The 13,980-nt window shown below is 39.8% G+C and overlaps 1 protein-coding gene across 1 annotated transcript in view; it reads left to right on the top strand.

Annotated features, from left to right (window-relative positions):
• ano6 (anoctamin 6) overlaps window positions 1–13,980 on the top strand; it is a 40,730-nt gene that overhangs the window by 19,520 nt on the left and 7,230 nt on the right. Inside the window, exons 4-14 of the mRNA XM_080421710.1 lie at window positions 1,043–1,108; window positions 3,164–3,451; window positions 3,823–3,936; window positions 4,816–4,931; window positions 5,863–5,997; window positions 8,008–8,113; window positions 8,677–8,737; window positions 9,193–9,338; window positions 9,898–9,975; window positions 11,856–12,084; window positions 13,388–13,557. Of these exons, the coding sequence (XP_080277836.1) occupies window positions 1,043–1,108; window positions 3,164–3,451; window positions 3,823–3,936; window positions 4,816–4,931; window positions 5,863–5,997; window positions 8,008–8,113; window positions 8,677–8,737; window positions 9,193–9,338; window positions 9,898–9,975; window positions 11,856–12,084; window positions 13,388–13,557 (1,509 nt within the window). The remainder of the gene's footprint in view (window positions 1–1,042; window positions 1,109–3,163; window positions 3,452–3,822; window positions 3,937–4,815; window positions 4,932–5,862; window positions 5,998–8,007; window positions 8,114–8,676; window positions 8,738–9,192; window positions 9,339–9,897; window positions 9,976–11,855; window positions 12,085–13,387; window positions 13,558–13,980) is intronic.

Genomic DNA, 13,980 nt, shown 5'->3' with positions numbered 1-13,980 from the left:
TCTCACTATATTTTGCTGTTTTTATTTTTGTCCAAATGTGCAAATAAAGGTTGAATCCTAAGGTGTATAGATTGAAGAGTTTACTTGTTAATTTAGCTTACAGTATATATGTTTCAAGTTTTTAAGCTGGACAAAGTGCTCATTGCTTCCTCTCACATGATTTCTACAACTTTCAGAGAGACTTAGCTTCCTCATAGATAAACATGTTTGGTACAAGAACGTATAAAACGAAAGAAAGATAATTGAATGACGATTGATACAATCATGCAACCTCATGTTCTCCTATACGGGTTCTAAGGGTTCCTGAGGGGGATCCAAATGGATCCTTACGGTCCCGTAACTCTGAGAGTGTACAACGGGTTTGGTTCCATTTGTACACACTCAGAGTTATGGGGGTCCTTGAAATTAAAAAAAAGTTTGAAAAGCACTGTCCTATACTGTACATTTAAACAGACAGATGAGAACCTGAAACCATCATATATAAGTACTGACCCCTTTGGGGACCCATTGATGATGTTCCATCTATTTATCATACTGTGCATGCTGTATAACCCCAGCACAGCAGTGGCAGTAATTAAATCACAATCACTGGTAGACAAAGTACTCAACTCCAGTACTTGAGTCAAAGTACAGATGCACTTAAGTTGAAGTACTGGAGCACTTGCTTCAAAAGAATACTTAAGTATTCAAAAGTACAAATTACAATGTACGTTTTATTTTAATATCAATGCATTGCTGTATTAAAATGTTGACATTTTCCCACAAAATTCTAACATTTTCAAAACATTAAAAAGAAAAAAGTGAAAATAGCGGTTAATTGAGTTAATTCATTCATAATGTGGAAATGTAGTCGAGTCAAAAGTACAATATACAATAAGTATTCAAAAACATAATGCTCAAGTACAGATAAAAAAATAAAAAACAGTACAGCACTCAACAAGTAAATGTACTTTGTTACTGTCCACCACTGTTCATAATAATTATTCAGAGACAACGGCTCATTCAGACCACTTCCTGTGTGCTCTCTCCTCTCCCTCCACAGAGACGGAGAGAATACTTTGAAGCCAGTCTGATGAAGATGGGAATGGAGCTTGAGGCCACCAGATCGGTAAGTTCAAGGCGGCCTGCACAATGCCGACTATTTTTCAAGACGGGGGGATAAAGATTGTCGAAAGAAGATTACTCTCCTCAAATGTCTGAATCAAAAACATCCTGTTGTTCTCTGGTATACAGTAGTCTTTTTGAGAAACACGTTGAACCACATGAACCCTAGCGTCCCTTTTCTGGGCATGTCACAATAGGCGAACATTCAGGGAAAATATCAGAACAACGCGATGCATTGTGTGAGATTGTTAGATCGGCTGTTTATGGCAAAGAGATTTGGTTTAGAGGGGGGGGAAAGTAGGGGAGCAAGTGTAGTCCCCTGGGGGACCCAGTGTAGTCCCTTGCGGGACCCAGTGTAGTACCCTGGGGGACCCAGTGTAGGGTTTAGGTGGTTAAGCCTTCAGGCATTTTTATGTGCTCTCAACTATCCTGTACAAGTCACTATAGACTGTAGACTGCATGTTATGTTGAGATCAATAAGCGGTCTGCACTCGGCACGAAATGTCTTTTGGTGGTCGGAGACAAATGAGTTGATATTGGGGGAAAAAGACTCTCTGTATTCTCTGTTAAAATGTGAACAGTGGTTATTGCTTAAATAAATCAACATGCATGCATGCATTTCTGATTTTCAGAATAGTACAATTACACCACAAATCAACATAATTTAACGTTAAGTCTTCGTCATTTGGACCCTGGTTCTGTCAAGTTGGGTTGATGTTGTGTTAGAAAATGTGCTATAAACATAACTTGAACAACCAAGATTCCACATGCCAAATGTGGACAGGGAATGGGGGAGTTGTTCAAAAACAGTAAATGTGCTGCTTGCTGCCAGCCCCGTCATTATACAGCCATTATGTAATCGTTAAAGGTTGCTGTTTTCCGCTCTGTGTCGATTTCTTTACACACGGATAGACTGTAGTGTCTTATTAGCCAGGTATTCTACCGTACTAAAGCAACCACGTTTGGTGGTCATTCAAGTTTCTTCCATGTTTGACATGGTTAGTTCCTTAAAGCAGAGATGTTGCTTGCAGCAGAGACAGGGACTCGAGTTTGAGATTCGGACTCAAGTTCAAAGACTTCAGACTCGACTCAGACTCGAGCTCAAAGACTTCAGACTCGACTCAGACTCGAGCTCAAAGACTTCAGACTCGACTCAGACTCGAGCTCAAAGACTTCAGACTCGACTCGGACTCGAGCTCAGAGACTGGTGGGCATCTCTGACTCGCAGTGCCAGTTCAGCCCACCATGCCACCCTTAGCTGTGCTGATTCAACAGCTGCCGTATAATCCCCAAGAAAGAAAGTGATTGGTCTGCTGCTGTGTTAAAGCCCTAGAGTAGGTGCTATATAATAAAGGCTGAATATGTGATAAATATACAGTATATATAATATTCATGTGTCACACAAAAGTAGCAACAATAGCAGGTCTACAAGCTCACAAAGTGTCACAATGCGACGTGTTGTGAGCTTGTAGACCTGCTATTGTTGCTACTTTTGTGACAAAGTGTCACAATGTGACGCGTTGGGAGCTCGTAGATCTGCTATTTTTGCTCTCTTTTTTTCAAGTGAAAGTGGTTAACCCATTAAGACCTGGAACTCTGTCATTTTTTGATTTGAGCTAAAAAGCATTATTTTACACTTTGGGCTATTCAAAAATAGCAGATATACAAGCTCATAGCACGGCACCGAGTGCCGCGCCACGAGCTTGTAGATCTGCTATTTTTGAAAAATCGTGAAAATGTGTGCAAATCTTTGAATACATATTTTTAAAGCAAACATTTTTAACTCAAATATTTGCTTCTGGGGGTCCCTGGAACAACATTTTTTGATGGGGGTCCGTGGCCAAATACATATAATTTTGGGGGTCCTTGACATGAAAAAGTTTGAGCACCTCTGATATAGAAACATACGTTTTTCAGAATACTGTTGAGATTTAGGAGACGGCTTCAGGTCTCAATGGGTTAAGTGTAACAGTTTTTGACATACACGGTTTCCACCCGACAGCGACGATATACGAAGTATTATTAGACATCGCTAATAATCATTATCATCCGTTTTCAGGTGATCGACGAGAAGCTGCTGTTTGTGAAGGCCCACATGCCCTGGGAGGTGCTGTGCACCTACGCCGAGGTGCTGCACATCAAGCTGCCCATCCAGCCCAACGACCTGTCCTCCCGGCCCTCCCGTTGGGACTACGTCTCCTGCTTCACCAAGTACTTCTACCCCAGCGAGGACGTCATCCACAAGGAGGCCGACTTCTTCACCGCTCCCTTCGAGAAGGACCGCCTGGAGCACTTCTACATCAAGGACCACGACGCCTTCTTCACGCCGTCTATGAGGAGCAGGATGGTGAAGTCCCGTCAATGATCATTTTAGTGGAAAATATCTCAGAATATTAGCAAGTATGATGAGAAACAAATATGTACAGTATCTACATTTCCAGTGAATCTTTTCTGAATTAGCTGAAACTGGTGCTATACTTCTTGCTAACAAAAGTTAGCAACATTAGAAAATAGTTCATAATAAACATGAATAACAGTTTAATTTTTATAAACATTGCACAAGTTCAAGTTCATGTTTGCAGTGTCATGTTACAGTATGTTGCTCGGGGGGTAGTGCAAGACTACACAATACAATGAATTATAATGCAAGGTCTTAAGCATAAACAACACTGAACAAATGATTAACATGCTAATCTGAATGTTTTTGATGTATTGCAGGCTTACTACATCCTCAGCCGTGCCCCTTATGAAATACGAGCTAGCATTAAAAAGTTTGGCATCACAAAACTACTGGATGGTGGAGTGTACAAGGCTGCCTATCCTCTTCATGATGTGAGTGAATCTGTGAATCTTACGCTTCAGTCAGTTAGACACGCCACTTCATTGTTATTAATTAGAGCAGCGGTTCTCAAAGTGGGGTCTGGGGACCCCCAGGGGTCCTTGAAGGGTTTCCAGGGGGTTCCCAGCCAAATTATTTAATATAGCATCAAGATCAGTTTAACCACTTTTAAAACCCTGTATACAGTACATCAGCTTTTTGAAAATAGCTGATCTACAAGCTCACAACGCATCATGACTCGTGATGTGACATGTTGTGAGCTTGTAGATCTGCTATTTTCAAACAAATCTTTAATTATTATATTATTTTATTTTGAATATTTATGAAACATTTTAACAACACAAATATTGTATAGGCTATATGGCTTCCTGGCACAAAGTATTTTCAGATGGGGGTCCACGGCCAAATACATATCCAAGTTTGAGAACCACTGAATTACAGTGTTGTTGTTTGTGTCTGTCAAGCGAGTTAACAACCCCGCCACTGGACCGAGCTGCTCTAACTGACCTGAGATCAAATCCCTTGTGATCCTCAGCTACTGTATATTGCTGCGTCTCTGAATTTACTATAGATCGCCTCCATCTTTTTTTCTTTCTTTTTTAAAAAATATATAAAAAATGTAATGTAAAAATAAAACCTTCATGGTATGTTTTCTTTAGAACATTGATCCAAGCCGGAACACACAATCGATTGATTAATCATTAAAATAAACATGCTCTGTGAACGCACGCGGCCCTCCATCTGACCACTTAATCACGGCAGCTAATGCACTAGATCACCTACATCTTTAAAAAGAAGCGTTGTTTAATTTTCTTTTTCTTTTGCTTACATGTGGAATATCAATGTGTAGTGTTTGCTGTTTCCCTACTCAGTGTAGCTTCAACGTCAAGTCAAAAGAAGATGGCCAACTCAATGAAAGGTTCCTTCTCTACCAAGAATGGGCTCACCCCAAAAGCTTCTACAAGATGCAACCGCTAGATCTCATAAGGTAGTGGGTCTCTTTTTTCCCATTCAAAAATCAAGTTTGCACACTGTGGCTCAAACGCTCCCAGTCAAAGCTTTATTTCTTAACTTTTCGACCAAACCAGTCTCCTCCAGAATGTTCTCTTTTTCCGCATTCTCAGAAACTCCATTCACACCAGACACTACCAATGGCATTATGCCAAGCAACTTAATTGGTCTAAGCTGTGGTTGCTATGGCAGCTCTTTTTTGTAGCCAGAAAGCTAGTTTGTGAGCTTTCTAAAGCTTCAACAGACCCCCCCCCCTACTTGTTTTGTTGTACAGTACTGTATACAAGCCTCATGAATGTACCCCCAGTTGAGCTTTATGGTGAACCTATTCAGTCAGTACACATACTGCTAAAGTTGGTAACTGTTATATAAAGTCCTCACTGTTTGTACCAACAATAAACAATGTCTCAGGTGTAACGGGGTGTTATGACTGGGCAGATAGATAGGATATACTCTGTACACACGTTAGAATAGAACACAATTGAATAGAATAGAATAGAAACACTAAAAACAGCTTTGGATTGTTTACCATGGCAGAATTAAAAGCCGAAAGACAGCACACATGTTAACAATACAAAACTGATAAGTCTACAACACAACTTGACAGCTTTGAGTGCACGTTTGCGTTCATACAGTAGTTATAGTATTTATTTGCCTAAAACCATATTAGGCTGACATCTCTGTAAGAGAAATAACTGAATTACCTTCATCTTTGACCCAGTTCCAGCTGCATTAACCCAGCAACATGCTCTTTATTTGCTTTTCTGTGCAGAAATTGGTACAATTTCTTATTAATGGATTTTTGTTTTCAGCGTTATTGCATTACATGGAGCAAGATGCCATATCATCAAACCGCAAACATGACTTCACAAAAACGTTGCAACTGATACATTTAATGCTGTTCACAGGAAGTACTACGGGGAGAAGATCGGCATATATTTTGCCTGGTTGGGATTCTACACAGCCATGCTGGCCTTAGCCGCCATTGTGGGACTGGGCTGTTTCATTTATGGCTACAAGACTCAGGAAACAAGCACTTGGAGGTACAATATGGAATCTGTTCATGTGCATATTGCAGTATCTCACATCACCATTTTAGAATTGTGTAAATATAATCCCTAACTCTAAAAGTCGCTCTGTCCTCAGAGAGCAGGTCTTTGCCAGGCTGGGTTAGCCTGGTAAACCCTCCCTCCGGAAATCTAATTTCTATTTGATTCCAGGAGTGAGTCTGGCCTGATCCGCCTTTCTGCAATATTGGCTGTGTACGCCAAACGGACGAGCCTATCAGCGTCGTCGCTCATTGTTCTGTGATTGACAGCTTACGTTGGCCAATCAGGTGGCGAGTTCGAGTGAGCCCAAAACACGAACGGCAGCCATCTTTTTCTTGTCCGCTATATTCTCCGCTATTTTTTTACTTCAAAAAGCTCTCTAACTTCTATTTTGAGGCACGGAATTTACTTATAAGATATCGTTTGGATAGAATTTAGTTGTTTAACTTCATATATGTGGTCAATTAATCATGACAAAGCCTATTTAAAAATAAAAATTTAGAGAACCGGTAGGGGCGGGCAGTGACACCCATGTATCCGAATAAGGCAACCCATTTTGGGTATGGCCGTCTCAAAAGTCCCGTTGCGTCACATTAGACTGGTGAACTGCTGATTGGCTGAAGGGGAAAAATTATCATTGGCTGAAGGGGTTGTCAGTCAACGGTATTACTCCCGCCCAACTCCAGCCCACAGCCAATATTGCAGAATGGGCTATCAGGCCAGACTCACTCCTGGAATCAAATAGAAATGAGATTTCCGGAGGGAGGGTTTACCAGGCTAAGGCTGGGTGGCCTAGTAGGCCTGTTTTTTAAGCCAATTACAGGCAGTATGGAATATCATACTGATGATCATTGTCACATGACTCACACATTTACCTAATTTCGTTACAGTTGTGGTTCCCAGTAGTAGTGTAATTGAAATCGCGTTTTGGCTCTGTGTTGTTTAGAGGCGGCAGGCCCCTCAATTTAAATTAAAGGGGACCCTCTCGCAAATTTCGCAGCCAATCAGAAAGGAATGTGATAAATCTGAATTTTTATCACATTACGCCATAGATAATGGGCCTACTTCACGATGCATGCGTACGTTCAGATTTGAAACTAATAATGTGCATACAGAACATGAGTGTTTCCACAAGCATAATATGATTCATCATTATTATTTTTACCTGGATTTGTTTGTTAGGTACAGGAGAACGTGCTCTGAGACACGTGTACATGACAGAAACCCTGTGTGGCTGATATTAGAATGCCCTATTCTTCATGTAAATAAATCTATTACAATAGTGCCAAACCTCAAACAATGTGCCCAACATTTGTCCAAACATATGAGAAAAAAATATGTCTCTTAAACAATCTATTGCCTGTTTTTGAACTAAGGACGCATAACTGGGCTTATAGACATTCACGTTGGATATTCTGGTTGCCTTTTATGGTGTTAAATGTGGTGTGGAACAATGCTAATGGTACACACACAAACTCACATTTGATTTACGATCAGAGGTGGAATTCATCATCTGATACACCTGAGATGCACACAGATCAAGGCTCTACACAGCCTTATCAAGAATCAGACATCTGTCTTTACTTAGTAGCAAACGTACATTAAAATATAGCAGAAATGTATGAAGAGCTTTGTGAGTGAGGTCCAATATGTACCGATTCATATGTATTTTGCTCAAAATCTGTAGTAGACAAAGTTTGACGTTAATCGATCCACTTGTGTCCGTGATGGACACACGATCACGTACATGGACATGGGCGAACCGGGTATGGACTAGTACAGTATAATAGTAGCTATTGAAAATATCCCCCATTAGTAGCCGACGGTAGCAATGACAGATGTTCCCTATGTTGCATTTGTATCTGTCCTGTGATTGCAGTGAAGTAGTTTGACTTTGACTTCTGGTCTCACTACCACTGACTGCTTTATTTCATTCTGTTCATTGGTTAACCTCTCTCTTGTTACTGGACAGCGTGTAACCCGTTCTCCTCTCTCATTGGACAGTAAAGAGGTGTGTGATCCAGAGATAGGCGGGACTATAGTGATGTGCCCACAGTGTGACAGAGAGTGTGACTACTGGAGGTTAAACAGCACGTGTGAAGCCTCTAAAGTGAGTGGAGCACTCCTTACTACTTTAAATTTGTTTTCCTTTTTACCCCTTTTTCTCCCCAATTTAGTTGTTATGCCAGTTAATTCCTCCCCACATAAACATTTGTGTGTTGTCAGTATCTTACTGACCTCACCTGCCAGTGAGGAGCCCCCACCGGTAGGATGTGTAGCCTCCGTCCTACTCTTCGCGGTACATTTGGTGGTACATTTCAAGATGTTTGCTTAAAGAATTGATTTAGAAAATCACTTGGCCAAATTACACCTACACTTTGTATCATAATATTGTAACACTGTTACTATGCATACTACACTATGCATCCAGTGTGATCATTTTGTTCATTAAGGACTTCAGTTGCTTCCAATGAAATACCTTTAAAGTGTATGTAGTGACTGTATCGTTTAGGTCTAAAACCATGCAGTTGGAGTTCTTTTATGCATGGTTATGGTTTCCAGTACTGCTGCTTTGAATGGATTTGTTTTGAAGTCCATTGCCTTTAGGGACAGCTGAATTATAACGATGGGTGTAAATACGGTTGTTTCTTGTTTTGTTTTGTTTTCTTCCAGAAACTTTGTATATTTGATAACTACGGGACCCTGGTGTTTGCTGTTTTCATGTCAATCTGGGGTGAGACGCTCAATTAACTAAACATTTCCAAGCTTTCATCATTTCAAAAGGTTTCCGTGTCTATATGATGACACAGATCTGCTGATCCATTATAACCGCTGAATCAGCTAATTGGAAAAATCTGCATAAAGAAATGCTCTCAAGTCTTATGACTGCATAACAGCTATGACTCATGGTTTCAGCAGCATGGTTTACGATTTTCCCTCCTTTTCTGACTGTGGATGTATACATTTATGCCTATATCTGACACACAATTAGAACTATCGGTTTAAAACTGATTTGGCCTCACAAAACACAGTAGCAGTACAACTCACCACTCTTGATACAAACCCACATACTAATAGTCACTGAAGTATACAGATTTGATGTATTTCTTCCTCCCAGGTCGCTCTTCCCAAAATGGCTTTGTCTCATAGACCTCTCATTAACCTCGTCTTTCTTTTTCCTTGCTACAGTGACGTTGTTCCTGGAGTTCTGGAAGCGTTACCAGGCGGAGATAGAATATGAGTGGGACACAGTTGAGTTCCTGGCTCAGGAAGAACAACCTCGTCCAGAATATGAGGCCAAGTGTCTCCACGAGAGGGTCAACCCCACCACACGGGTAGGTCACATGATCAAAATAAATGACACATGATAACAGCGTTAAGGTGTTTGCCGCAGTGTGGTTGCAGCAGGGCGTAAAAAAGACATAAAACACAATACAGTACATATACAGTATACAAAATATTCAACATACTTTAAGTGACACAAAACGTTAGCCGAAAATGACGATTTTGATGATGATTTGCGGCCCATGGGAACAATTGTGAAAATGTCTGTGTATCAGGTTAGCCTGGCCCTGCAACCTGAAGGGAGTGGGTTTAAACTCTCCTCTCTTCCAGGGCATTCTGTGATTAATTTACTTGATGTCCTGCCAGAATTCTGTATCTCTGTTCCTGTTTCCTCACTGTAATTAATGGCTAACATCATATTCCATTGCGTAAAGGATGTTTTAGACTATAAGAAACAATAGATAATAGATTGATCTTCATGTCAAGGGTTAAGTAAAATCTTCTGCTTCTGGACCCTTACACTGCCAGTGTGTTGACACAAACATATGAATTTAAGGCAATGTTATCAAAGCAGAGAAACTTTAATGTAATTTTATTGTGATGTTTCAGGTTAGAGAAAAAGTGCCTTATACAGCCTGTGGAAAATGCATTCGGATTTCCCTAGGAATATCGACCGTCCTGTTCTGGGTAAGATGTTGATATGCTACTCCTATTTATATTCACATCGCTTGGAAGCGAGCACACACACACACACATTATCTTTTTTATTATTCTTTTTTTTATTTTTTATTATGCCCATGTTTTGTGTATCTGACTAATTCTACATACTTTGAACTTGAAACTCCCTTCAAACTTTAAATGTATAGGGTAAGTGATATTTTTTGGTTGTAAAGTTTTTGTTAAAAGGCTAAAGCACTATATTCTGATAGTAATCATTGCTATAGAGTGTTTGTTCAGTAACAGAGATCTCTCCAGCTCTTTAATAAACAGAAAATGAATTTTCAGGTAGGTGACAAACTTTCAGCCAACCGGGAGAGAGTACCCATTTAGTCCATGAGCCAGAGCCCCAAAATTGAGCAATGATTATCGAAAGAGTGGGCAAAACCAAACCTATATTAAATTGTTCATAGGGTCAATACGAGTAAATAAATATATGATAACCTCTCCACAGGACCAGCTTTTTCATGGTTATCACACATTTTGTAATTTTCCCCATACGTACATGACAGGTGAAAAAATGACAAAATTTAAAAGAGTTATCATAATGAAACTTCCTGAGTTGATTACTTACATGAAGACAATGATTTATCGTATTACAAGTTTTCTGAAATTGTATATTTAAATATGCAAATTAGGCATTAGGAAAAGATGCCCAAATTTGCATAACTTTCCAGAATCAACATTGGAACATTGGACAAAGCCAGAGTCAACATACTTATTTCATTTTGTTAAGATGTTGGAGTCAAAGGTTTTTAACGAGGGAATATTCAATGTCTGGCTCAATTTTGGGGCTCTGGCTCATGGACTAAATGCCTAATTTGCATATTTAAATATACAATTTCAGAAAACTTGTAATACGATAAATCATTGTCTTCATGTAAGTAATCAACTCAGGAAGTTTCATTATGATAACTCTTTTTTAAATTTTGTCATTTTTTCACCTGTCATGTACGTATGGGGAAAATGACAAAATGTGTGATAACCATGAAAAAGCTGCTCCTGTGGAGAGGTTATCATATATTTATTTACTCGTATTGACCCTATGAACAATTTAATATAGGTTTGGTTTTGCCCACTCTTTCGATAATGAAATCTTGTCTGGCTCATGGACTAATTTATCAGCCTAATTTTTATAGTGTTCCAGTTTCAATGTTGTCTGCTCATTTCTTTGTGTCATCACTTCCAGTTTCACTTGTTTAATCTGTATCCTGACTGAGTTCTCTGTACTGATTGGATAAAATGCATTTTCAAAGAGCTGGAGAGACCTCCAGGGTGGCAGTGGCTCAGGGGTAGAGTGACCGGGTAGAGTGGCCGGGTAGAGTGAACTGGAAAACCGCAAGGTTCCCAGTTCGATCCCGGGCTGGGGCGCTCCCCTAGAGTTAGTGTCGAAGTGTCCTTGAGCAAGACTCTGAACCCCTAATTGCTCCCGATGAGCAGGTTGGTGCCTTGCATGGTTTCCTCCGCCATCGGTGTGTGAATGTGTGTGTGAATGGGTTAATGGCACAATCAATGTAAAGCGCTTTGGATAAAAGCGCTATATAAATGCACCATTTACCATTTACCTCATGTTACTGAAGAAAATCACTTACCCCACCTTTAACATGTGCAGCTTTTAACTGTCTACGGTGGATTTATTATTATATTTTACATATAATATTATACTTTAAAAAAAGATTTAATATATTATTCGTATACGTATAAATATATATAGGGGAGACCTGGCCAAGTGAGGATTCCCTCTTGGCTTTTTTGGTTTCCCAGGTGGGATACGTGGTGTTCTCTCTGGTGTTACAACAGCCCCACATCACTTCCTCTTCTCTCTTGCTCCCCCCCCCCCCCCCCCCCAGGTTCTGTTGATCCTGGCGTCCGTAGTGGCCATCATCGTGTACCGCCTGGCCGTGTTCTTCGCCTTCTCGGCGAGACTTAGGCGCCAGGACCTGAAGGAGTTGGAGCCGCTGAAGGAATACGTGACGCCTCAGATGGCCACCTCCGTCACTGCCTCCATCATCAGCTTCGTGGTCATCATGACCCTCAACATCCTGTACGAGAAGGTGGCCATCTGGATCACTGACTTTGGTGAGGCAGCGCTTTTCTTAAAAGGGACACTTCACCCAAAAAAAAACTTTGTTTCAATGGATTAGTCACCCCATGGAGACTTGAATTCATGGATATTTTTTAGTTTTTGTCTCATTCCTAAGACAATAATTTGATGACCAGCGGACCGGTAGGCAGCGGTTCCGGTAGGACTCGTTGTGTCTCCTACCGGAACCGCTGCCGGTCATCAAATTATTGTCACAAAAAAATATATATATATCCATGAATTCAAGTCTCCATGGGGTGACTAATCCATTGAAACAAAGTTTTTTTTGGGTGAAGTGTCCCTTTAACTCCCCTCCTGAAAAATTAGTAAATAAGTAATAAAACTGGACCCTGATTAATTTTGCACATTTCCCCAAATCTATAAGTTACGTGTCTTGCATAATTTCAGCTGTCTTGAGAGGTTGGATGGATGTGAATGGGAGGATGTAGATTTCAAACAGTTACTTCTACAGTATATGAAAAAAAATTAAGTTTGGGACAAACTGCAGTTGAATTATACTGTGACGGTGATATCTAAGTATGTGGATATACTGTAAGTTACCAGAAAGTATATTTAAGCTACAAAACTGTAGATTCAAGGATTCAAGTTCAAAGAATCATTGAGGAACATTGGTTTGCAGCACAACATAAAACATAGACGATACCCACAATAAACAACATACATACAAGCAGTGGTGGAAAAAGTACTCAATTTTTTTACTTAAGTAAAAGTATCAATACTGCAATATAGAAGTACTCTGTTACAAGTAAAAGTCCCAAATTCAAAATTTACTTGAGTAAAAGTACAAAAGTATTGGTATCAAAATGTACTTAAAGTACCAAAAGTAAAAGTACTAAAATGTTTGAAAGTTGCAGATCTACAAGCTCACAACGCGTCGCACCGCGACGCGTTGTGAGCTTGTAGATTGGCTATTTTCAAATAGCCTATGTATTAAATAGGGCTAAAGTGCTTAATATATAGGGCTAAAGTGCTTTTATAATGTAATAATTTATATCTGCAAAGTAACTAGTAACTAAAGTTTTCAAATAATTGTAGTGGAGTAAAAGTACAATATTTGCTTCTGAGATTTAGTGGAGTAGAAGTAAAAGTATTGGAAATTGGAAATACTCAAGTAAAGTACAAATACCTCAACATTGTACTTAAGTACAGTCCTTAAGTAAATGTACTTAGTTACTTTACACCACTGCATACAAGACACCAACTGATTAATGTTAAGTGAAACCAGCCAAAGAGGTAAATCTCACACCCTGTTTCACTGATCTGACCCCCTGATAACAGAGCTCCCCCGGACCAAGACAGAGTACGAGAACAGTCTGACCCTGAAGATGTTCCTGTTTCAGTTTGTGAACTACTACTCCTCCTGTTTCTACATCGCCTTCTTCAAGGGGAAGGCGGTTGGCTACCCAGGAGACCCTGTTTATCTCCTGGGAAAGTACCGAAATGAAGAGGTACAGTTTTTGTTTATTCTGTCCATTTCATTCTGTCCATTAGTCATGTTCTTGTCAATGTCATAACACACCCCCACGTCTAACACAATCAATCCGGGAATACATCTGTGTCATTTTCGATTTTTAGCTATAATCATTATTTTGTAGTTTGGCTATTCAAAAATAGCGTGGCTATGAGCTTGTAGATCTGCTATTTTTGAAGAAACTTGAACATTTTGTGCAAATCTATGAATATATATATTTTTAAAGGGAACATTTTTGACTCAAATCTTTGCTTCTGGGGGTCCCTAACAATTTTTTTTCAGATGGGGGTCCGTGGCCAAATACATATAATTCTGGGGGTCCTTGACATGATAAAGTTTGAGAACCACTTACATTTAAAATATCACAAACTTAGATTTTCCTGGTGATACAAGCAATCAG

The sequence above is a fragment of the Gymnoscopelus braueri genome (assembly GCF_963280865.1).
Source record: "Gymnoscopelus braueri genome assembly, chromosome: 23".
Taxonomy (NCBI): domain Eukaryota; kingdom Metazoa; phylum Chordata; class Actinopteri; order Myctophiformes; family Myctophidae; genus Gymnoscopelus; species Gymnoscopelus braueri.
Note: the sequence above shows the minus strand (reverse complement) of the source record. Positions and strands in the feature narration are given on the sequence as shown.